This window comes from Pediculus humanus, genomic scaffold, assembly GCF_000006295.1.
Source record: "Pediculus humanus corporis 1103172107737 genomic scaffold, whole genome shotgun sequence".
Classification (NCBI taxonomy): domain Eukaryota; kingdom Metazoa; phylum Arthropoda; class Insecta; order Psocodea; family Pediculidae; genus Pediculus; species Pediculus humanus.
Window position 1 is genome coordinate 233,071 of NW_002987340.1, and position 26,480 is coordinate 259,550.

At 25.2% G+C, this 26,480-nt stretch overlaps 6 protein-coding genes across 6 annotated transcripts; 5 read left to right on the top strand and 1 right to left on the bottom strand.

The window, feature by feature from the left end:
• Positions 1-4,577: 4,577 nt before the first annotated feature.
• Positions 4,578-6,610, top strand: Phum_PHUM331790 (uncharacterized protein; the record flags this gene model as incomplete). The annotated part of the gene is made up of 2 exons (XM_002427535.1): positions 4,578-4,698; positions 4,782-6,610. The coding sequence occupies 2 exons, from the start codon at positions 4,578-4,580 to the stop codon at positions 6,608-6,610; spliced, it is 1,950 nt and encodes a 649-aa protein (XP_002427580.1).
• A 2,853-nt stretch (positions 6,611-9,463) lies between these two features.
• On the top strand, positions 9,464-10,606 carry Phum_PHUM331800 (uncharacterized protein; the record flags this gene model as incomplete). The annotated part of the gene is made up of 2 exons (XM_002427536.1): positions 9,464-9,553; positions 10,490-10,606. 2 exons carry the CDS (start codon positions 9,464-9,466, stop codon positions 10,604-10,606), a joined length of 207 nt encoding a protein of 68 aa, XP_002427581.1.
• A 2,514-nt stretch (positions 10,607-13,120) lies between these two features.
• Phum_PHUM331810 (uncharacterized protein) lies at positions 13,121-13,453 on the top strand (the record flags this gene model as incomplete). Its single annotated transcript, XM_002427537.1, has 2 exons — positions 13,121-13,267; positions 13,391-13,453. 2 exons carry the CDS (start codon positions 13,121-13,123, stop codon positions 13,451-13,453), a joined length of 210 nt encoding a protein of 69 aa, XP_002427582.1.
• A 2,311-nt stretch (positions 13,454-15,764) lies between these two features.
• Positions 15,765-18,572, top strand: Phum_PHUM331820 (uncharacterized protein; the record flags this gene model as incomplete). The annotated part of the gene is made up of 2 exons (XM_002427538.1): positions 15,765-15,782; positions 16,389-18,572. The coding sequence occupies 2 exons, from the start codon at positions 15,765-15,767 to the stop codon at positions 18,570-18,572; spliced, it is 2,202 nt and encodes a 733-aa protein (XP_002427583.1).
• A 1,591-nt stretch (positions 18,573-20,163) lies between these two features.
• On the top strand, positions 20,164-20,622 carry Phum_PHUM331830 (uncharacterized protein; the record flags this gene model as incomplete). The annotated part of the gene is made up of 2 exons (XM_002427539.1): positions 20,164-20,349; positions 20,509-20,622. 2 exons carry the CDS (start codon positions 20,164-20,166, stop codon positions 20,620-20,622), a joined length of 300 nt encoding a protein of 99 aa, XP_002427584.1.
• Positions 20,623-21,306: 684 nt separating this feature from the next.
• On the bottom strand, positions 21,307-24,224 carry Phum_PHUM331840 (sodium-dependent phosphate transporter, putative; the record flags this gene model as incomplete). The annotated part of the gene is made up of 9 exons (XM_002427540.1): positions 21,307-21,687; positions 21,770-22,011; positions 22,104-22,220; positions 22,827-22,899; positions 22,976-23,184; positions 23,262-23,346; positions 23,455-23,646; positions 23,727-24,004; positions 24,161-24,224. 9 exons carry the CDS (start codon positions 24,222-24,224, stop codon positions 21,307-21,309), a joined length of 1,641 nt encoding a protein of 546 aa, XP_002427585.1.
• Positions 24,225-26,480: the final 2,256 nt, after the last annotated feature.

Consider the following 26,480-nt stretch of genomic DNA (forward strand, 5'->3'; position numbering starts at 1 on the left):
AAATAATATTATATCTTATGTATCAGAAATTTATAATTATTATTATTTTTTCCTTTTTGTAATTTATAATAAATAGAGTGATAATTTTTTAATGATAATGATAATTACGATAATAATGATAATCGACTCTTTTCTTCTTATTTAATTTAAATCGCAATTAAAAATAATAATAAAAAAGAAAATTTTCATACCGGATAAAAAACAAAAAAAAAAAAAAAATGGTTGTTAAAAATTAATAATTAATTTAAAGTTATCGATAAACAAACAACAACAACAATAATAATACGATGATTTATAATAATGATAATAATAATAATAATAATAATAATAATAATAATAATAATTACATTCATTTCGTAACGTTCGTTAACAAAAAAAAATTTGAAAATGAGTTTGAAAAAAAAAAATATCATCATCATCATTTTATTTAATTTTTTTTTTTTTTCCCCTATACTTCCGACTTATTCACGTTAAGTATTAATCATTAATTTATATTTAATAAGTTTTTTTTTACATAGTCAACATTGGAGAAAGTAAATTTCTAGAACATAATAATAATTAGTAAAATTTCTCAAAAAAAAAAAAAGAAAAAAAATAAAAAATTGACACGGTTGTTAATTACGTATAATTATCACGCAAGAATTAATTTCAAAAAAAAAAACAATTGACGACTTAAAATATTTTGGGAAAAAAAATTTTTATTAATATTATTAATAAATATCTCATCGGTAAATTTTTAATTTTATACAAAAAAACAAAAGTTTGTCGATTGTTTGTTTGTTTGTTTGTTCGGATAATTGTTTCATTTTCATCGAGGAAAAGTTTTTTTTTTTTTTCTCTCATACATTCTATGGCAAATAATCAAATCGTTGCCATTTAATAAACCGCACGGATAGAAAATTTTTGCGGTGTTTTAAGCCTGTCATTATCATTGGGGGGAACTAACCATTAACGTGATTTATTGATGGCACGCAAGAGGGGGGGTAGGGGAGAAGGAAAAAACAAAAAAAAAAATTACGTAATTTAATGTTGCGTAATATAAGAGAAAAAAAAAATTTTTTTTTTTTTTTATAAAACCCTTCGCGGAGCGAAATCGTTTATAAAATGTTTTATTTAATGACCGAAACGAAAAAAACCTAAACAAATAATAATAATAATACACTTAAATTATTTTTTAAATGAAAAATAATGGGGAGTGATTGGGGGGTTGGGGGGGGGGTAAAGCGTCTTATTTGTTACACTACAACGAAAACTATTGTATGTGACCATACGAAAAAAACTTTTTCTTTTTTGAAATTTCTTAAAGTGAAATTCGATTTTTTTTTTCTTGTTATTGCTTATTAATTATAATGTATTTAAAAAGAAAAAAAAATTTATTACGTAATTTATTATTAAAAGTAATAAAATTATTACTAATGTGTTACAAAAAAAAATTAAATCACATAATAAATATATAACTTATTTCAAAATAAAACATTATCGACGACGGTAAAATAAAATAAAAAATTTATATTAATCCGTCACCGTTCACTTAACCTCGTTATTATTATTATCATCATCGTCTGTAATTATTAATAATGATAATGATAATCATTTAATAATAAAAAAAACTACTCGTATTTATGTAAAAAAAAATAATTTTTTTATTACGCTACGTGCAAAACCACCGACACACAAAAAAAAAACGAATAATAAAAATTAAAATGTTGTGTAATTTTTTGTTTTTTTATCATTAAACAAAGAAAACATAAAAACATAAACACGAGACAACATTCTCAAACTGCCAAAAAAAAAACCCCAAACAAACAAAGATAAATTCAAAGTAACAAACGAACAAACGAAAATTTAAGTGAATGGTTTAAACTAACCGTGGACTTAGTAATCAAGATGGAGACCTTTGAAATCTCGTTAAGAAAAAAAAAAAAAAAAACAAATTACATAACTTTTTATGAAAACGAAAAAAAAACTATTTTTAAAGTTTTTCGAATTATTTTTTCTTTCATAAATAAATAAATAAATAAATTTTTAATAAATCCCCTTCTTTGGCGTATTTATCACAAATCGATTAAAAAGTCTATCAACCAATCAATCAATCAATCGTCATCATTTTTTTTTTTTTTGTATTACGGAAGTGAAACGTAATCAAATCCAGATTAAAAAACAAAAAAGGTCAGCCATATTGAATTTCTGGATAAAAGCCAAACGTTTTTTTTTATTAAAAAAATTACCCGGTTCGTTAATAATTAATAATAATAATAATATTAATTTTATTTCTGTCCAGGAAAAAATTCAATAAGTAAATAAATCAATTAATGTTTTTTTTTTTTTTTTTGAAGGCTGATTTCTTTTCGTTTCGAGTCGTGCGTGCGTGTGCGTGCGTGTTTAAGCCCCTTAAAAATTTCACAAAAAAAAAAGGGAAATTTTTCCAAAAAATAATAATTTGTGCGTGACATTTTTTTTTTCTCATTTTCACACCCATTTTTATTGTGAGGGTTTAAACTCTCGCGAATTACTCAAACTCTCTCACGAATATATATAAATAAAAATCTCACGACCTTATGCAATTTCATTTTTTAAAAAAAAAACCGCAATTTCAATTTTGTTTTAGGCAAAATTACTTAGGTGGGGATGGGGGTGTACAAGTACACGTCCTAACTACAACTACTACAACTACTACTAATATCTAAAACGGAAAGAAAAAAAAAACTTCAACGTTTTTTAGTAGAAAAATCTTTTCTTTTTTTTTCCCACCCTCGGGCGTAAAATTTCCTTGAAATCAAGTTTTTCCGTCTTTGTTTAAAACCTTTTTTTTATATGTCGCGCGTCGATAAATTTGATTCCAATAATAATAATAATAATAATATATATAACAAATTTTTTTTTTTATTTAAATTTTAAAAGAGAAACGCGATGACGTCATAATAATAATAATTAATATAATAAAAACAAAATAAAACAATGCACAACGCGTTACACGTCGGTTGAATTCGTTTATTTTCAAAAAAGAAAAAAAAAATTTTTTTTATATATATTTTTTTAAAATTTTAATTACTCTCGGTACGAAACGTAATTAAAAATTTTTTATTACGTAATAATATTTTAATTATTTTAATAAATTATTAAAGTTGAGTGAGCTCGCAGAATAAACATCTAGAATTTATTTAAAAAAAAAAAAAAACATACGTAGGATGTAGATAAAACTAAAAAAAAAAAAAAATGTTTTACTCATCATCATCATCATCATCGTTGTTGTTATTATTATTATGTTTTATAAAATTACCATCGAGTTATACAACTATAATAATAATAATAATAATTTTGAAAAAAAAAATTCATCGAGATATACTTCACGGATAATTTAATAAAATTATTATTTGATAAAATGCAATTTAAAAAATTATTTTTTGTGACGTCATTTGATTTCGTGTTATGTGACGTCACAATTTTTTTTTTTCATTTCACATTTAATTCGAAAAAATTGTAAACAATTGTTTTGTTTTGTTTAACTATCTTTTTAAAGACATCATCATCATTGTTAACCATCATTTTAAAAAGAAAAAAAGAAAATTTTGTAATCGTGAGAATTTTCATTATTGCATCTGATTCTACTACTACAACACAATAAATTGTACAATCGTGTGTGACACACGCACACGCACAAACGCACACACATTATTTAAACGGTTTACAAATACGTCGAACTAACTATTAAAAAAAAAAAAAAAAAAAAAAAAATTATATGTTTCCATACAACAAAGTTTGATTGATGATGAATGAATTTTTTTTTTATCAGTTATAAAAAACAATGCAACAATCATTTTTTTTTTTTATTATATATAAAAACAAACAATTCGGTCATGGCGAACATGAAGATTGATTTTATTATTAATATTATTATTATTATTATTTTTCTCTCTCTGATAAGTTTTATCGGTAAATCGTTACTTAATAATTAATTACCGTAAAATTAATAATTATTATTATAATAATAATCGTAATAATTAATTTTTTAAAAATTTTGACGTTCGATCCATCAATATCAAATAAATAAATAAATAAAATTATTAATTTAATCCACAAAATAATCTCTTTAAAAAAAAAAAAAATTATTACAGTAGTAATAATAATAATATCGTTTTTATAAGTTACCAAACTTTGTTTTTTTTTAATGTAAGAAACAACAAATTTACGCATAATTTAAAAAAGGGAAAAAAATTTGCCATAATTTCAATCGAGCTAACATGAATAAATATTTATTGTATTTTGCAATTTTTTTTTTTTTTTTAACGTTTGTCCTTGTTTGTTTTCCACGCTCGAATCAAAATTGTTAATGTGGATCACTATTTAGATTTCTGGGTTAGTTTAACCGTTGGGAAACTTATTTCAACAACAACAACAAACAAAAAATTTTTCTTTTTTTTTTTTTGAATATTTTTTTTTTGAGATAATTAAAGATTAATTATTTTTTATTATGGAACAATGACATTAAATTACGACTCGTTATTTTTTTATTTGGTATCATAAAAATTGTGAGAAATAAATTATGACACCGTGAATACAAAGAAAAATTAATAATAATGTTGACCAAATATGGAAAATCTGATTTGTCTTTACATCATTTTACTTTTTTTTTTTTTTTTTTATTTTGTTTCATTGGCTATAAAATTGTTCGATTGTCTGATTCATGTAAAGAGTTTTGTAAATTTCAAACTAATTTTTTTACTTTATGCTTTTTTTTTTTTAGGTAGCCGCCCTTTTGAATATACTTCTGATACTGTCAGGTTCAGAAGCTAAAAGAATTAGAATTCGACCTCAAAGACCGGTTGTTACGGAAGAAGCATCCGATCAAGAAGAACAACCGCAAAGAGTTGAATATTATGCTGCCGAATCTCAAGAAGCTCACGGACCTCAAGCCCCACAAGCGGCTCCAGTCCCTCAAGTTCCGCAAGCCCCTGTTGAAGCTCAACAAAAACTCGTTTTGTTAACAAACGAGGGAGATGTTTACAATGGCCTTTACGGTAGAGCCATAGAAAGAGCTGGAACTGAACCTCAATATCCGAGACTTCTTCAAAGACCGGGACTCATTGCTCGACCAACCAGAGTTAAAGAAGCAGCTAAAGAACCACCAGTGCAAACCATTCGCAATTACAGCAAAGTGAATGACGATGGATCTTTTACTTTCGGTTATGAAGCTGCCGATGGAAGTTTCAAAGAAGAAACAAGAGGAACCGATTGCGTCGTCAGAGGAAAATATGGTTACGTAGATCCAGATGGCAACAAAAGAGAATTCACTTATGTCTCTGGAAATCCATGTGATCCAAATGCTCCAAGTCAAGAAGAAGAAGAAGAAAAAGAATCCGAAGAAAGTGGAGAAGAAAATGTACCACAAAATATTCCTCCACGACCATTAAGACCTTTGAGACCAGTAGCTAAACCAATCGTAACTAGACCAGCCACCACGCTTTTCCAACAAGATTTTAAAACGATTCAAACTGAAAACGCAGTCGTTCCCGAAGAAGAAACCCATCCACAACCTCAACTTTACTTGCAACCATCTCCAGGTGTCGCGCATGCTCCAGGTCCCGTACCGGTTCAAGTTCCACTTCCCGTGCCCGTACCAGTTTCACCAGCTGCACCAGCTCGAGTCAGAGGAAGAATTCCTTCTCGCCCAGTTTCGGTCCAACTTCCAGTTCCAACCGAAAAACCGGAAACAGTAGTCAGAGTCACTCCAAGGCCAGTTACACCTTCCACTCCAGCTTCTCTTCCAGCTACTACTTACAGACCTCAGCTCTTGGTTTCGGTCACTCCACGTCCCAATGTTGTCCTTACAAAACATTCTACTCTCGCTCAACCAAGTCCGTTGATTCCATCACCTTCTCCAATCTCCAGTGTAGATTTCGAAGAAGAATTGAAACGATTCCAACTCGAAAACAATGTAGTAACGACTCCGAAAACTTTATCTCCGAGCACTACCCTTAAATCTGAACAACCGGGAGTTCCATCGGGACAACCAGTATACACTTCTGAATTGGTGTTCAACCCGGCCACCGGCCAATATAACACAGTCCTTTATCAACAAATTCCAAAATCTGCTGCCGATTTGAGTCTTAAGACTAGACTACCACAAATTGTACCTCAACCGCAACTTCAACCGATTCAATTGCCACAACCGCAACCACATCATCAACCGCAACATCAACCTCAACCACAACCTCCAAGATCCGGTGCTGTAACACATCATCCATCTAATTTACTTCAACAACAAATTTTCGAACAACAAAAGCAAGTATTGTTCCAACAATCTCAAGACTTATACAATCAACAAAGATCCCAACTCCATGCTCAACAACAACACAGGTTTCAACCGTCATTTGCTCCGACCTCTCTCCAATACCAATCTTTACCATCTACCGTAGCTTCATCGTCTTCCAAACCTTTGGCAACGGGACCGCAAAAATTTGAAACATCACCAGAACCAGCTCAAAGGGTATCCAGGCCTCCAAATCCCCAACAATACTATTATTTTGCTCCGAGTTTAGATGCTCAAGCTCAAAGTATAGCAACCGGACAACTTGATGCTTTCCTCAGAGCAAACAATTATGGATTCTAATAAACACAAACAACCCTCATCGCAATATTAATGATGTAAATAATTAGAAAGTTATTTATGCTTACAATCATGTAAGTTCTAGTCTTTAGGTTGGTTCAGTAAATTTTTTTTTTTTTTTTTTTTTTTTAATATGAGAGAGACTTTTTGTGAAAGTTCTGGGAAAGAAACTTTTAGAAGAGAATTTAAATTGTGCGGGTGCCAAATGCCACGTTCGCAATAAAAAGAAAAGTGAAAATCGTGCTAAACCATAACGCAATTAGCACAAAATTTATTATTTAAACAAGGACGTCTGCTCCTGTGCATACAATCAACGGGGAGGAGAATCAGACTCGAAAAAAAAATTTATTAATAATAATAATAATAATAATAATTCTTCTAAACATTTATGATAAACTGTTATTAGATATTTTACACACTTTTTTTATAACAATTTTTTTTTTTTTTTAAATAAAATATTACAATTAATATTAATAATGATAATGATGATTGGAAATCATACTTTTTTATATGCTATGTCAATAAATATAGTATATATAAATATTTATAAAATTATGATTTACAACACTAATAATCCTTTCAACAACAAAAAATTGTAAAACATTTTTTTTTTTTTTAAATAAAAAGGATTAAAAAAATAAATTTAAAAAATCAATCGATTATTAATCAATTAATACATAATGTGACGTAAGTAAAAGTATTAATATTATTATTATTTTTTTTTTTTTTCAAAACCGCAAAAATATTAAAATTAAAATCTCACGAAAACGCGCAGTTTAATAAAAAATTAATTAAAATAAACGAGGGAAGCTAAATTTATTTTATTTTATTTTTTTTTTTATCAACGATAATATTGATAAGAAAATCACGTTTGTGTTGCATTTCCTTCGTGAAATTAAAAACTTTTACTCTTTTTTTTTTTTTTTTGAAGTTTCAAGGATTAAATAATAATAATAATAATAAGAAATTTTAGTTCTTGAACTTTTGACCGTAAGTTCAAGAACTGGAAAAAAAAAAAAAAATAATAAATAAATAAAAAACTAAAACGGACAAATCAATGTCATTTATAACAATAAAAACAATATTATTAATATTATTAATACTACTCGAAACTAAAAAATTTTGCTTTCGTTTTTTTTTTGTTAACGGACGAACGTGAATTGAGTTAACGTGAAAGTAATTAATCTATTTTGTGAAAGTAAATGAAATTTTGTATTTGTAATTAACCTTTGGTTGTGTGTGCAGCCTGATCACGTTTTTAAAGCCCTTAGAAAAAATTTTACGCCATTGTTTATTTTTTTTTTTTATTTTTTTTTAATTTGACAACGAGGAAGGAAAAAAACCAAAAAAAAAAAAAAAAACAATGTATCATGTTGTAATGACCAAAAGAAAGGCAGTTTGTTGTTGTTGTTGTTGTTTGTTGATTTTCGAGTGTGTCGTTAAATTTTATAAAGGTTAAAAAGTTGTTGTTTAATGTGCAGGTGAGTTTGTTTTACCCTGAATTATCATCATCATCATCGTATGCACGAAAGTTTTATTTTTTTTTTTTTTTTATTTAATTACAGAAAAGATTCGTTTTTTAAAAAAAAAAAAAAAAGTCGCGTTCACGTGACATTTTACTTGTTTTGTTACCGACGACATTTTATAAAACCGCTTGTTTTCAATGAATAATAATTGATAAATGTGTGAGAAAGCATAATCAAATAATTACTTAATGAATAAAAAATTAAATTAAATTGTAACTGACTTGTTTACCTTTTTTTTTCTTAAAAATACCTGAAAAAGGTACCGGTGGACCTTATCACTTACTGACTGACGTCATAATTTTAAGCAATAATAATAATAATAATGATAATTTTATTTTTATAAAAATTTTAAAAACTTTGTTAAACAAAAAAATTATTAAAACATCCTTGAAACATATTCGATTTAATATTTAAAAAAAAAAAAAAATAATAATAATAATGATTTGAACGTGTTTGTACGATTGATTCATTTTTACGATTATATAATAATTAATTAATAAACATTAAAATTATTAATAATAATAATAATAATAATAATAAAAAGGAAAGAAAAGAAAAATCAATATTAGATTTATAATTATTCGAGTTTTAAATTAACACTATATTGAGGTTAACACTATTTCGTGTCCTTGGATACAATCACGTAGAAAGGTACTATTACTTTATTATTATTATTATTATTATTAATTTTATAATTTAAATATTTAATGTTGTCGAATGCTCTGCATAGTAAAAAAATAAAACTTTTAATTTTCTTAAACTAAACTATTTTTTAATCGATAGAAAAAAATAAATAAATAAATAAATAAAACGTAATTCATAATCTACGTAAATAATATTTTATATATGTTTACGCGAGTATCGATAACAACTTTTATATAGAAAACGAAATAATAATAATAATAATAATAATAATCCAATTTGATTGACGGAAATGAAAATTTTTTCACTTTCGAAAATTTTTAAGGACGTAAATCGGACATCGCTCGAAGGTAGTTGGTGTATTTAAAAGACAATAATGTATTGAAAGATTATTGACGGCAGATAAACAAAAAGATAAGAATTCAATTAATGACTTCGAATAACAATAAAAGTAAACAAAAAATTAAAAATCAAAGAAAAACAAATCAAAAAAGAAAAAAGAAAAAAGAAAAATTACTATCAAGGACAAACGCATATTAATAATTTTTTTTTTTTCAAGCAGGTATCCCCCCTTCTCTCTCTCTCTCTCTCTCTCTCTCTCTCTCTCTCTCTCTCTCTCTCTCTCTCTCTCTCTCTCTCTCTCTCTCTCTGTCTCTCTCATTCTGGTTTGAAATGACTAAAAAAAATAATGAAAATCCCTAAAAGGTATTTGAGATATTGGGTGGAGGCAATCGGCAGGCACAACTTCGTGGGAAACAAAACAATCGAACAATTTCCTGTAAGTCGTGTCTTGTTGTTTGTCCCTACACCGCTGAGTTATTATTATAAAACTAAATAATTTAAATTTTTAAAAATATAATAATGATAAATAATAACCAAAAAAAAATAAAAAAAAGATTTTTTTTTTAATTACGACTCATTAAACTTTATTAACCGTTTTTTTTTTTTGGTGACCCCCAAACTTTCTAACGACAAAAACCTTAATTTAAAAATTTTCCCCTAAACATAAACAATACAATTTCTTTAAAAAAAAAAAACAGAGAAAAAAAAATTAAAATTTTTTTAAAACCTAAATACTTTTCATTTACAAAAAGAAAGCCCACCATGATTTTTATTTTTTTAAAAAAAAAATTCATTTTTAGTTTTAGAATCAATTAGTCATTATGAAATACCATTTTCACCGGTTGTGCCTATTCAGGTAAATCTTGATCCGGTTACCTTGTACATTTTGTAATAACGAACTAATAACCTTCCAATTTAGATCACAACTTTTATACAGAGGCGTGTCTTATTATAAAAAAAAAAAAGGGAAAATATATTACAGGTGGAAAAGTTGGTGAGAAAATTTTTTTTTTTTTTCTTTAAATTTATTCTTAAAAATCTAGTTTTGCGCATTAATACAATAAAAATATCGTTTTCAACATTTATCTTTTTCTTAAATTTGTTTAAAATATTACCGATTAATTTTTAAGTAAAAGAAAAACGATGACAATTTTTTCAAGGCAATTTTTCTTTTACTTCCGTTTAAATGTTAAAATTTATTTATTTATTTTTTAATCAAATAATAATGTCTTTTAGTGTCACTAATGTCTTTTTCTAAATTAATTTCTTTAATTTAATTTTTATGTGATTTTTCTTAATCAAAAAAAAAAAAAAAAAAGCGTTCAATCGCAAAATATAATAAATCTAATACGTATAATTTTTTATTTTTCAGGCATATTTCCAAAGTATACACAACAACATTCATTCGTGCGAGAAACAACCAAACAAACAAGCAACAAACACATCGATAAATAATCGAATTCCTCAAGCAGGGGAGGTACATGGGTAGGTGTGGTTCGACGATGGTTTCCCGAACATGAGACAAGAATAATAAAAAATTCACGCTTCCTTGTAATTCACCAAGGGCGAATTATTTTTTTTACAAAAATCTAATGAATAATATTTTTCAAATATGTCCGAAACCTTGAGTAATTATATATAATATAAATTAAAAGCATTTGTCAAAGCAAAGGTGTCGGTAATAACCCAACAATTAATTTCGTTCTAAAAAAAAATTTTTTTTTAGCGCTTTTTAAAGACTATGTTAATATTTATAATAATAATAATAATAATAATAATAATAATAATACGGTAGACTTTTTTTTAAAAAAACTTGTTTAAAGTCGACAACTTTAATAACGCGATTTCCGTTTAAAAAAAAATTTCTTATTTAATAATTTCGTACGAAAAATAAAGATTAGTTAATAGTTTTTGTTCTAATCCTAGTTTCCACAAATCTACTAATTAGCCTATTTAAAACGAAATTTAAATCCCCAAATTTCATTGTACGAGGTAAGTGCGCAACACATTATACAAAGGTTGACTATAAAAAATTTTTTTTCTTTGTTAAAATCGTTAAAAATCACCCACGTAAGCAAAAAGTAAAAAAAAAAAGGGGTCAGTAACTTAATTTATAGACAAAAGTTAAACGTTTGTAAAAAAAAAAACAACAACAACACAACATTAAAACATTTATGTTTAAGACCATGTTTTAAACCTATTGACATAATTCTGTGTTTTTTTGTAAACGATTTTAAATTTATTTATACTAAAAATTGTTTGTACCCCGAAAAAAAAAAAAATTACAATGGCGAAATAAATTTTAACTATTTAATTTACATTTAATAATAATAATAATAATAAAATGTTGTTTAACTTGATTTTTTGTTTTGTTTCTTCCAAAAAAACCAGAAAATCTAGATTCAAGAAGGAAAAAAAAAGAAAAGAAACAAAAAAAAAAAATCGTGAAACATGGATTGACAAAATCAAAACCCCTGAGGAACAATAAATAAATTTCCTCAAAGACATTAAGCCGAAAAAAAATTTTTGGTGTTTCATATGAATTTAGTAATCATTTTTACGTAAATTTTGTTTTTGCTTCAAAACAAAAGGCAATAAAAACCTTTTTTTTTTTTTTTGTTATAAACAATATTTTTCCAGATGAAACCAGGAAGACAAAAAAATTTTTTTTTTTTTTAAATATTTGCGCAACGATAAATGATAACCTAATGTAAAAGACATGAGAAATTTTGATAACGTCTTATTTTTTTTAAATAAACAAAATTTTTGTTTTGTTCTAAATGATAAGACATTATAAATTTTGATTTCGCCCCCCCAAAAAAAATTTTTTTTGCACAAAACGTTCTGAAAGCATTCATAATTCAACTTATAATAATGAGAGAGAAAAAAAAAATTTAGAACAAACTATCATTTAAGTCATAAGATTAATGACAATTTTATTCTTGCAAGTATTTAACAATCAAATTAAAACAACAACAACAACAACCACAACAAAAAATTTCCAATCAATCATTCATTATGTCGTTTGATAAAAAGAGAAAATCAGGTATAAGAAAAACTAACCGTAACCGTTAAAAGTGAATTTTTTCATTTGATTATAATTTTTGTGACCTTAAATTCTCTCCAGACTGCGTTTATAATAAAATACACGTTTTAATTACTTCAGGGCAAATTTCCATTTCAAGTAATTTAATTCGAAATGCGAATATCAATTTCAAATTTAATTATATTTTAAATTTAAATTTAAATTTAATTATATCGAATAAATTCCTTCCTAATAAATTATGTTTAACCTATCATATAAATTTTTAAAATATTCTGTACCTTTTCTCTAATGAAAAAAAAGAAAAACTCCCGTGGAAATACCATAAACTTCAAAGAAAATTTAAAATTTTCATAATAATAATAATAATAATAATAATAACGATGACAAAAAACCGTTAAAATTATTTATATAAAAAAAAAAAAATTTCTAATTAAATAATACACTTTTTTTTGTTTTTCACAAAGTGATGCCATTTTTATTTTGCGTACGGTGCTGACATCTAACAGATAAAGCGAAAATTAAAATTCAAAATGTCGAGACAAAAAAAACGTTAATTGAAACTTGCGTCGCGTCGTTTACCCCTTCCTAATTAAATCTTTTTCGTTTTACATTTAATTAACTACTTTTTTTTATCTTGAATAAAATGAATTAATTAACATTTTTTTGCGATAAGATTTTTATCTCTATAAGCATTTTATAAATCTTATTCATGTAATTGTATTTCAAAAATTTGCTTATTAATCATTTTATTACATTTCGACAGAATTTTTGAAAATGCAAAAATGTTTTATAATTTTTTATCGGAGAAAAAAAAAACCCAATAAATAAATGCATACTAATTATTATTATTTTTAAACAATTTTTTTTTACCAGTTGCATGTTTTAGCTCGAAACAAACGTTTAAAAAAAAGAAAAAAGAGAATAAATTAAGAAATAACCGTGGGACCTATTAATAAAATGAAAATGGCCGCTTATTCAAGTAATTACAAGTTGAAACAAGTGAAAAAAAAGTCAATTATTACTTCATTTACCTTAATTGTTGCCCTTCATAAAACGGCGTCATATTCAAAAGAGAATAATTTGCAAACAGTAGCAATCGATAAGGTTTGACCCGAAGGTAAAAATTATTAAAATTTTATAAACTATTGTAAGTAAAAACTTGTCACACGCGATTGCATCACTTTTTCTTCACTGCTTCACATAATTATTAATTTTGGTTTTTTTTAGAAGGCGGTGCATAGAAGAAGCAAAATTCGAAAATTCGTTATAACTACGTCACACCACAATTAATGGCCGAATCGATTTCTTTTGTTTTGTTTTAAATATAATTTTAACAATTAAATTTATCTTTTAAAAGTTTTTCACGTGAAAAATAAATAAAAGAGGAAGGAACGAAATAATATTTTATTAATTAATTACTCAATCAATTAATTCATGGGAGAAAAAAAAACACATTGAGGTTGGTTGATTTATCATAATTTTTTTACCTTTTTTTTGGGATTTTATTTGAAAAAAATTACATTTTTTGAAAATAATTTTACGTTTTTATTAAATAAAAATAATTAATTTATTACACAAAAAGAGAAGAGATTTGAAATAATTAAAAATAATGCAAAAAAAATTGTAATAATGGCACGACACATTCTTCATAGTGCGTGTTAATTTAAAATGGAACGAACATGTAATTGGAATTATATATTTAAGTGAAAGTAACAAAAAAAAAAAATTCACCGGAATTATTATTATTTTAACTTGATTTTCAAACGTTTTTTTTTTTTAATTATATCACTTGAAAATAGTAAAAAAAAAATTACATAATTTTTCATTTGTTTTTCTTGTCAACTTGGTGTGTGTGTGTGTGTGTGTGTGTGTGTGCATGCCGTCACGAAATTATTATTATTATTTTTTTTTACAGAATTTCATATATTATTTGACCGTGAGAATTTTTATTTAGTATAAAAGATCTAATTAAATTTGAAACCAAATCAAAAAATTTCTTTTCTTTTGCTGCAAAAAAAATTAAAAAAAATTTGACTAAAAATAAAATTTTCTTAAGTACAAATCACAAATTTAATTTTTGTCAATCAAATGAATGTTATTGATTAATTTAATTTTTTTCTTGGTCTCAAATCAGTAGCAATTTGTAGCAAATGGTAGCACTTGGTACTAAATGGTAGCAAATATTTTACTTTACTTAAAGGTAGTAGATAGTTTACTTACCATTCTACTAAATTAGTAGATAGCTTACTTACTTTCATAAATAAATGGTAGCAAATGATAGCAAATGGTGGCAAGTGGTAGTAAATATTATAATTATTTTTGCTGAACAAATCAATTTTTATAAAAGCATAATATAGTATATTTTACTGAGTTTTCTTTTATGAAATACAGTTACAGTAATAAAATTATTATTATTATTATTTTTTTTTTCTAACAAACACAAACAGTTAAACATTTGATTTAAAAATTAAGCAACCATATAAATTTTTTTGTTTTTTTTTTTTCCCAATATAAAAACTTTTTATATTTACAATAACAATGCTCTCTCAAGGTTGGGAACTTCCTTTGAAGCTTTTTAAAAAAAAAGAATTTTTGCAAAATTTTTTTATTTTTATTAATTATTTGTAAAGTTTTATTTTATTACTCAATCCTTACTTTAATAACATTCTATTTTTTTTTCTAATACAAACTTTTTTTTTTTAAAACCCTTTTTACTAATTTTTTTTTTTTTTTTTTTATTTTAGATTCTGTTGATTTGAATTAAATTTATTAAAATTAAAATTTATAAAAAAAAATCAGAAGAAGAAGAAGAAGAAGAAGATGAAAGTGAGAAAATTTAACAATAGGAAAAAGAACAGGAAGAATTATTTTTAAAAAAAATTAAATAATAAAATAAAATTAAAATTGTGGGATGATGTTTACCAGGAAATAAAATGTTATATAAAAAAAAAAAAAATTTAACAAATTTATAAGTGATTAATTTAAATGTAAGATTTAATTTAAATGTGACGTCATAATAATAATAATAATACTAATTGTAAATTTTTATATTTAAATTAAAAACTATGATATATAAAATTTAATTTTTTTTAAATGTAAATGAAAAGAGTGAGACAGGAAGTTTATTATTATTTATTTATTTTTATTTCAATTTAAATAAATTTTTTTTTTTTTGGTAAAAATCTTTTAAACTCATTGTTGTTGTTAAGTACAGGAAGAAAGTTTAAAAAAAAAAATAAGAAAACCATTTAAAAACTACAAAACTTGTTGTAATATGTTAAGTTAACAAAAATTTTTTTTTTTTTTTTTTAGAGTGATTGAAAGAGGGAACAATGAAATTCACAATCAACATATTGTATAATATCATTTAGCGTGTGTGAAAATAAGGTCTTTTGTTTTTTTTTTTTTTTTTTTTTTTTGGTCAAATATTTCAACATGTTAGTCGTTCATTTAAAACGTAAGAAAAGGAGAAGAAAAAGAAAAAGAAAAAAAATCCCCCCCCCCCTTATCTACATAAATTTTCACAGTGAAACAAAGACTATATAGCGACCCTATACGCAATTCGGCGTTTCAGTAATCAAAGTGAATTTTGTTTGACGAAATGGAAATATTATGGAAGGTGAGTTTTATGTTAAGTTTTTTTTTTTTTTTTTTTTTTATAAATTTTTACGCCAAATTTTTTAAAATGAAAGTATATTTTTATAAGGTTTAAATATTTAAATTTTTTTCTTATCATTTAAATAAAAAATAATTTATCAATACCAATAAATTTATGTTAAAAAAAGGTGTCAAGTAGATATTACTTTTGTTTTTTTTTTTACTTATTTTATAAAATTTAATTGAATTTATTAAAAATATAATTTTGTTTATAATTAAAGTAAATTTAAATGATGATAGGATTGAAATTTATAAAAATTATTATTAATAAGACATGTTCAACATGCATGCAAACAAAAAAAAAACTTTGCCATTTATTATTTTGTAATCAAAGAGTATAACTCATTGCCAAATATTTGATTATAATAAAATGTAGAAAGAGGATATTGTTTATCATTTGTTAAATTAAAAATTAATTTAATAAGGAAATGTACAAGGAAAATTAAAAGAAAGAGTTTAAAATGTGTCGAAAAATAAATGAGTATTAAATGTAAAAAATAAATTTTAAGGATTTAATCGGGATTTTTTGTTTTTTATTTTAAATATTGTTAATTGTAAAATACTTTAGGTGTTTTGGATAAGCTGGTTAGTTTGCTTCGCCTCCAGAAAATTGTACGTGACAGGAAATGAAACGACCACGTTAAATTCTGGGACACTCAACACGACGACAACAACAACTGTTGAGATATCAGAACGAAGTGATGACCACACCGAAGAACCAGATAAAACTCAAAGTGATCTTGATCTTGAAACTCAGGATCAAGTCGCCATTTTGAAACAAATCAATAGGGTTAACGATGATGGATCATATACTTTTGGTTACGAAGCGGCTGATGGAAGTTTTAAAATAGAAACAAGGGATGTAAACGGAAACGTTAAAGGAATGTTCGGGTTTATCAACGAAGACGGAGAGCTGAAGAGAGTATCGTATTCGGCAAGTAATGGAACTGGATTTCAATCAACTGGAACTTTAAACATTCCACCTCTTCCAGGTACTGGTTTATCGTCCGAAGAAGGAATTAATCCAAAATATAATGGCGATAGATTTAATCAGGAAAATAATTTTAAACCCAAAGGTTTAGATGAGTCTTCGACAAAAATTAGTTTTGTAGATTCGACAACACCCGTGTATGAAAGTTCTCCCGATACACAACCCTCCAAACTTCCAGTTTACATTTTTGGTTCTTCAACATCTTCCAGTCCCGTGACCGTTACTTCGAAACCCGTTGTGATTCAACATATTCCAAAAGTACGACCAACACCGGGTTCTAGTTCGACCATACCAACTGAATCTGAAGAAATTTTATTGAAACCTTTACTCAGTGATTTAGCACCCAAAAGAACATCGAATACTAATTTCATCAGTTTTGATAATAATGATGACACATCTGAATCTACCTTACCAGAAGAAAACAGTGATAATCAAAGTGTAATACAAGTGATTCGACCGCGACCTGGTCCTTTTAAAAAAGTTATAGTTACGAAGCGTCCGGTAGTAGCAACAACTCCAAAAGTGGTAACAACTACTGAATATAAATCAAAAGATTATGTTGAAAAAATTAAAAACGAAGATTCTTCGACAGAAGGAGAAAACGGAGTCAGAAGGCAACTCGGAGTAACGGATAATTATTTAACAACCACAACATCTAATCTCGCTACATCCGGAACTGAAGACAGTCCAGACGTGTATGGTGGAAAACAAGTTACGCGTCCTTATCCATCCACTGCCTTTCGAACTCTCTTTACTCAAATTCCTCAACACCAAAGAATATTACAAAATTCTTATATTCAAAACCGAAATAATTATATTTCAGCTGCATTAGGGAATCCAGGTCTTTTACCGACTCCTGCTCCTCCTCAAGTGGTTCCTTTAACTACTCAAGCTCCAAATCAACAAAAAACTTTTCCGCCTTCAACGCCACCCGAAGAACGGGACAATACTCCTACTCCAATACCCCAAACAATTCCTGACATTCAAGGTCAAAGACAATTTATTTTACCACCGAATTTCGTAGGACAATATACTCCAACTGTACCGTCAGTCGGTTCTTATCAACAAGAACAACTTCCTCAACAAATATTCATTCCTCCGGCTTTATTAGACTACTTAATAAGAATGTTGATAATAGCTCAGCAACGGTTATTAAGTCAACAAAGACAACAGGCAATCAATCCTTATCAACATGGAGTTTTTACCACCGTCGGTCCCAATAACGTTCCTCCGGAAGTAATCAATAATCAGTATGATCCCCGTTATTATCAACCTAATAAAATAACATATTCCAATTACTCTCCGGCTTTGAATGGATATTCAAATACGATACCACCGCGAAACACACCCGACGCTCAATATCCTTTGCCATATTATCAAGCCTATCCTTCATTTGATCCTCGATATAATTATCAGTCACAAATGTTTTCACCTTTACCATACAATCGTTATCAACCAAGAACACTTCCTTATGAAGTCGACTCAATAAGGCAGCCACAAAACGACGAATACATGCTAAGAATGTTATTAGATTATTCAAAATATCAAGCTCAAACTCCTCTTCCTATCGTTCAGTCAACTTCGACCGTCGTAGAACGATCTTCTTCTCCGTATACCATAGGAAGAGATTCCACAACGTCATCCTCGACAACTCCAACACCAAAGGTTAACCCAGTGAGAAACGTTGAAATATTAGGACAAATAAACGAAGAAAGTCAAAATATTAACAATTACGAGAGCAGTACAAAATCAGAAAAATAATTTATTCGATTTTTTTTTTTTAAAAGACTGGTATATAATATAATTTCTTTTTTTTTTTAATTTTAAATAAACTGTGATTTTATTTTTATAACTCCCGACAAAAAAAAAATAAATCGTTAATATATATATAATGTATAAATAATTATTAAAAAAAAAAAAAAATAATAATAATAATCTGTAAAAATTTAAAATTAAATATGTAATCAAGTAAATTATATATTCAAAATTATGAAATGTGAAATAATATTTATTACTCTAAATTTTACAGAGAATAATTAAATAAAACATTATTATTATTATTAACAAAAGAAATTAAACATTATTTGCTACTTTTTATATAATCAAAACGAATAATAAAAATATTATCATACGCAGGGGAACCCCCCCCCAAAAAAAAAAAAATATATGTATTTGATTTATAAAATTTTAAATGTGGTAAAAACTTTTGGTGACTTTTGGAGAGATTTTTAACAAGTTTTTTTTTATAAATAATTAATAAAATTTATTTTGTATAATAATATTGTTTAAAAAAAAACAAAAAAAAACCAAAGTAATTTTTTATAATTTTTTTTTAAATATAATATTAATAAAAATATTAAGATAAAACTTTTTTCTGTTTTTTTTTTTTTTTTTTTTTTTTAATATAATGAGAGCGAATCATCATTTATTATTATTATTATTATTATTTTTTTTTTTTAATTTAAAAGAAAACAAGTTAATTAAAAATAAAATTTTACAAAAAAAAAAAAAATTGAGCAATATAAAATAAAAAAAGAAAAGATTAAGTAATCATTGTTTTATAATGAGGTTGGGAATATGTTAAATTTAAATAAATTCAAATTTTAGAGTTTAATAAAAGTTTTTTTAACGACAATCGTATACAATAAAACTTGATGAAATATACTCTTGAACATGTTTTTTTTTATAATTTTTTATAAATATTTTTAATAAAATATATAAAAATTTAATGTGAAATCCTGGAAACCGGAAAATAATATTCTCAATTAAATTCTCATAGAAAAAATTGTTTATTTTTTAAATTACTCAATAAAATTTTATTTTTAAAACTTAATTAGGCAAATTAAATGACGATATAATACTTTTTTCTCAAATTATTTTTCTCAATATTATTAAATTTATCTTAAAAAACAAATATGGCGTCCCTCTTTTTAAACATCTTTTATATAAGAGAAGAGAAAGGTTAAGTCCAAAGGCTTTTTTAAAGTAGATGGAACTTAAAAAGTTTTTGCATATTAAAAACTAAAAATAAATGAAATCTGTTCGCTATAAAATATATCATATCTCTTACCTTTTTACTAAACTGCTATTATTAATATTAACTTAGTAAAATATCACTTCAATATTGGAATAGTTAAGTTTTCAAATAAATGTAAATAACCAGAAACCCGCGTAAAATGATTTTCATGCTTTAACCGCCGCCATTTTGTAATTGTATTTTGTATTGAAAATCATAGAGTATATAAATACATTTCAACTAAATAGATCTTTTTTTAATTTTAAAAAATTTTGTGAATAGGATTGTGTAATGAATATATATATAATTATTAATAGTGATTTAATTTAACAAACCATGGTTTGTGGAAAGTGTGAAAAAAAATTGGGACGTATAGTGACACCAGATCCATGGAAAGCAGGAGCCAGAAATACTAATGAAGGAGGTAGAAAAATAGGAGAAAACAAAGCCGTAGGCGGCCCTAGGACTAGATTTAATCCTTATACTACTAAATTTGAAACTTGCAGAATATGTCGACAAAATGTTAGTTTTTCTTTCAAATAAAATTTAAGATAATATTTGGTTTTTATTATTTATAATGACTTGAATTACAGTTTACATTTTACATTTTTGTGATTTTTAATGTTTGTACTCTTTCACAATTATAATGGGGTATTAACTATTCAAAATTTTGGTTTTTAGGTTCATCAAGCTGGTCATCACTATTGCCAGGCTTGTGCTTACAAAAAAGCTATATGTTCAATGTGTGGAAAGAAGTTGTTAGAAACTAAAAACTACAAGCAGTCATCAGCCTAAAAAAAATAGGTAATAAAATTACCATAAAGAATTAAAGTTTTGTTTTTTTGCTCTTTAATGTTCGATTGGAGTGATTATCATATGAATATGATAAGAAATATATTTTTTTCCCAAAATTATTTTTATAAATATAATAAAACAAGTTTAAAACTTAAAGTAATATAATTAATAATATTTATAATATATATGATTGTAAAGAACTTAGTGACGATATTAATTTGTTTATTTAATGATTTAATTAAAATTAGAAAAACTTGATACTTTGTTTAGGGTGCTTCGAAAAAAAAATTAAATCAAATATGATTAGTGGTTTCTTCGAATAAACATATGTTTAACATGCCAAAGTAAAATAAAAAAAACTGAACAGTTTGATACATCAATAAATAAATAAAATTTTATTAATTTATATTAATAATAAAAATTATATAAATGTGTATATGATTTTTCGAATAACTATAAAATTTAATTTTATTAAATCTAAGGTTAATCCAACCAGCTTTGTATTACTATAATAATTTTTTTTTGCAAATATATAATTATTTTACTATATATAAAAATTCTTTAACTATAAAAATGTTAAAATTATATTTTAAAAAATTACATTCTTTTGTTTTTTCTTTTTAATAAAATAAATATTTAATAAATTAATTTTTATTTTTGAATTTTTATATAGAATTATTTATTCTAAGAAATTGAAGCTCTCTTATTATGACTGGGCCTGTATATATTAGGCTTTTCGGTTTTTTCTCTTTCGTTAGGTAAGCTGGTGCTGTAGGCTCTAGCCCTAGTAAATTTTTCTGGCTCCTGTACATGTAATACTTTTAAAATTTTTTGTTCCACCATGTATATACTTTTTGTTCTTTGTTTTGCAGGGAGAGGAGCTATAACTGAATGTCTAGGTTGAGAGATTTCATTTCTTTTTTTCTGTAATTGTGATTCAGCATCCAGTGCTTTAATATTATTCCATAATTGAATTGATCCGCTCCCTCTAAGCATAAAAAATATTGATGAAAATAATAAAATGAATGATGTTAAACTAAATGTCAATTTCCACGAGCCCACCACCTAAAAAACAAAAAACACATGTTTGAAAAAAGAAATTTTTTTTGCATTTTAAAATGAAAAATTTTATTTTTTCAGAAATCACCTTTCCATTTAAAACGCTGCTTATTAAATAAAACATAAGTATGCTTCCAGCCGAGCCAAATGTACAACCAAATGCAACAATAGTTCCTGCATAATTAGGAGCAATATCCAATGCACTGCATAATGCACCAGAATAAATAGCCCCACTAACTATTGTTGCCAGTGAATATAAAAACTTTGGAGCAGTTACGTCACAACCTACGTACGCAATTACGAAGAGAAAACCAGCGGGTATAAAGTGTGCTGCACCAAAAAAAAAAAAATTAACTTTAGTCAATTATTATTATTATTCAATTTACATTTATGAATATGTTAGCGACATAATGTTTACTTACAAATATATACAAACATTCGTCTTGACGAGGTGATTGATACAAAATGCGTTTCTTGAATGTAATCCACGAGATATCCGCAAATAAGTGCAAAAACCGTGTGAAGGACAAAAGGTATAGCTGTTATGAATTCATCCTTTTAAAAAAAAAAAAAAAAAATTAAACTTTAGAATGTTTTGTATGTTCAAAATTATACTATTAATACATTACGTATATATTAAAAAAAATTAATTATTTAATTAATTAATTAATTGATCGTTAAATTTTAAAGAATTAAATGGGAATTAAGTAATTTTATATATATGTCATTTCACATAATTACTTATTATTTTAATCTTATGTATATTTTAATTTTTAAAAATTATAACGTCAAGTAAAATGGCTGAATTATTTAATTTATACGATGTATTAAATTTTAAGAATTAAAATTTAAGTTTATTGTTTATTAGTATTATTTTGATATTTTAGAAAATTTAGTTTCGGGTATGAAATCTACATTGTACTCCACAAAAAATGTTAAAAATATGTCGGAGGACAAATACTCTAAAAAAAAAAAAGGCTGTAAGGCTGTGTTTCCAATTTAGAATAAACAAGATGAAGAATAAGGTAAAGAATTTTTTTTTTTGAAAAGTATACAGTTTATTACTTCAGGACTTACTGAAATATTATATACGTATTTAAGGTACAATCGCATTCCAATATTAATTGTAATTTGCCCGCAATAACCTCCGAAAATAACCGCTATCGACATCCAAGCTGGTCTCGAGCAAAGAAAATGTTTAAGAGGAAAATCCGAAGCCTGAAAAATATTTTAAAATGTACAACAACGGTAAGTCGCTTTTAAATTTTGATTTTTTATAAATTGAATGACTTACGAGGGGTTTGCGGCAGACTAAAGTCGTTGGAGACTTTTCACATCTGGAATATTGTAGATGTTTGTCTGGAGTGTTGAAAACTGTCATAGACCAAGGTACAAACCACATAATTGTTAGGATGCTAGTAATAAAATATATTGAACCTGCACCCCAATTATAAACCACCTTGACTGTAAACAACTCGCATAATGCATAACCCAAGTATTTTCCTAACATTTCATTAAAAAAATTAAAATTTTTTTAAAAAATGTTTTTATATAAACAAGAGTAAAAAAAAAAAAATTACCAGAGTAAAGAGACACAAAACTACTTCGGCGATGACTCGGAAACCAATTGACTGCCAATGAATGAGCTGAGGGAATCAAAGCTCCCTAATAAATATTTGTAAAATTAAATTTAATGAACAGAACCTAAATTTTTGTTTCTTAATTGATAATTTAACGTACACAAAATAAACCTTGTACAAATCTAATAACTACATGTGCAACTGATAGCCATGCAGCAGGTACCAGAAGGGTTGAAGCAGCTGCTCCTAATAAAGAGTAGCCAAAAACTTTTTTGGGACCTATGTTAACAGCTAATCTACTAGCCGGTATAGCAGAAAAAAAATTTCCCCATAAATAAAATTTTTTTAAAAGAAGTTCCATTTCTTCTTTCGATGTCAAATTGGCCTGTAATAATTAATTATGAGGATTTTAAAAAAAAATTTTTCAAATTCGTTGTTACTCAGAAACGTATTATTTTGGTATACCTTAAAAAACATGTCTTCAAGTTGTGAAAAATCATAATCATCATCAACGTCTCCTTCGTCATTTGCATAAGCATAATAAATTGCCAACGTTGTTAAATTTGGTGGATCACAATATCTTCTTTCGTTACTACCATTTCCAACGGATATTTTTGTTTTTTGAACGTCGAAAATATGATCAGAAGGAGATAAAGCTACCGTTATACCATGTTCGACAATACCAGAAATGGTAAAACCAATAAATACCATGCAAATGAGTACAATTCTGGCACTTTCGATAACTAAAAATCATATTTTGATGTAATTGTCGTATTGTTTGCCTTTCTTTTTTTTATTTATTTATTATTGAGTATTTTTTTTTTTCATGACTTGCAATTAATTTTTTTAAATTTTAAAAAATAATTTTTTTTTTTTTTTTGAGACGGAATGTTACATACCATTTGTGTTTTTTTGAAAGCTGTTTCTTAACTTTTCAAGAGTTTCCACTTCAACTATTTTCATATCTATTTAATAAAAAACTTTTTAAAAACGTTCAAAAAAAAAAAAAAAATACATGACGTTAGTGTGTGTGTGTGTTACACTTAAAAGCTTTAAAATGTTTTTTTATTAAACAATTATGCCAACAATATAATAAATGGGTAACTGTTGTCCTCTGAACGAATGAAGAAGGCGGTTGTTCATCATTAAAAATACGTGATTCGATTAATAACAAAAAAAAAAAAAAAAAAAACTTTTCGAAATTATCTATGTAAGATATTAAAATGTTCTAGTTGTTGGGTCATTTCCCTCTCTCTCTCTCTCTCTCTCTTTTCTTTTATTAAAAAAAAACTAATTTGTTTAATCTTAATAATAATTATAAGATAATTTTATTTATTATTATTATTATTATTATTATTATTATTATTATTAAATGGACACAGTGTGTGCAAGAGAAATCATTTAAACTATGTCAAGGCAAACATTATGCAATTAATATGACTTCCATATTTTTTCGCCACCTTTAATAACTTGATTATTACTTGAAATTTATTTATTATCGAACTATGAATAAAAAATTATTTTTTTAAAATTTATTTAAACAAAACATAAAATGTTGTTTGATTTTATGTTGATGTAAAGAAAGATGGATAGATTTTATTGTGAAACAGACATGTTTTTAAAATAAATTATTTAGGATTTATGATATGTAATTAAAAAAGCAATTAAAAAATTTAATAATAATAATTAACTTTTGTTCTTTACGGTGGTCTTTTCTTTCAAATAATAATAATAATAATGACAAAAACATATTTAAAAAAAAAAAAAAAACGTTTTTGTTGTTAAATGTAATTTTATTGAATTGAAAAAAAAAAAAAAAAATTATTGAACAATAACCGGTTGTATAAAATTCAATACATTTATTTAGTTTTTAAAAACAAAATGGCCGACACAATAATGTTGTAAATTTTTTTTTTTTTTTTTGAAGCATTTATATTACGAAATTTGCACTTTCGATTAGAATATTTAAAGTTTAAAAAAATTATTTGTTGTGAAATTTTCTTTTTTTTTCTGTTTCCATTACAGATATTATTAATTTACTCGGTACGATAACAATTTTTTTTTTTTACCTTAAAGAGGTTAAAGTTACTGTAATTTTTTAAGAGAGAAAAAAAATAATAATTATTATTATCATTATTTTCTTTTTTTTTAAATTTTGTAATGAATTACACAAACTAAAAATTATTGAACGCGACGACGATCATTACTTAATGATTTTGCGGTTTAAAAAAAAAAAAAATCAAATATATTTATATTTATAACGAAATCTGGAAAATATTCTGCTGCCACGTTTTTTTAACTAAAAAAAAATATTATTAATTATTACCGATAAATAATTTTATAATAAAAAATTTTAAATCCCACAAAAAATTTCAAATCGTTAAAAAATAATTCAAGATTATTATTATTATTATTATTTGAAAAAGTCATCATTATCAACAAGACTTTATTGTGATAAGAAATTTAAAAGAAACAATATTATTATTATTATCAAAAAAAAATATTTTTATTTATTTAATTAATAAAATAAAATCACTTCCTTGTTGTTTAATTAAAAAAAAAAAAAAAATTGTTGTGATAAATAAAAATTTTATTTATAACGTTTTTTAATACTATTATTATTAATAAATAAATAAATACATAAATAATTATTTATACATAATACGTTTAAATAAAAAAAAAAAAATATTAAAAGTTAAATAAATTTAAAAAAAAAAATTAAAATATTCATAAATCCGTTCGTTGACTATTTAAAAAAAAAAAAAAAACAAAGTTTTTAGTTACGCTGTTGTTTGACCTTTTAACCTTTTTGTCGGAATTTTTTTTTTCGTTTTGTTCTTTTTTTCTTCCTGTTTTAATTAAAATTCACTCAACACAAATTTTAAAAAAAAAAAGTTGAAGGATTCGATTTGATTCGTTCGAAAAAAAAAAAAAAGAAAATACACGTGTATGGTTTTTAAGTGCGAACAAACGCGAAAACAAACATGGAAAACAAACAAGAATCTTTTAAGAATTTACACATTTAAAAAAAAAATCCAGTATATATGAAACAAATATTTGATCCCGTGATCAGTTATCATAGTATAAACACGGGGATCCGTGTGTGTGGATATTAAAATCCCCACGGGGTTTTTTTTTTTTTTTTTTGTATTTGTTTGTATGCGCATGCTCAGTAAAGCGTCCGTGACCCGCGAAACTAAATTTCAAACTTTTTTTTTT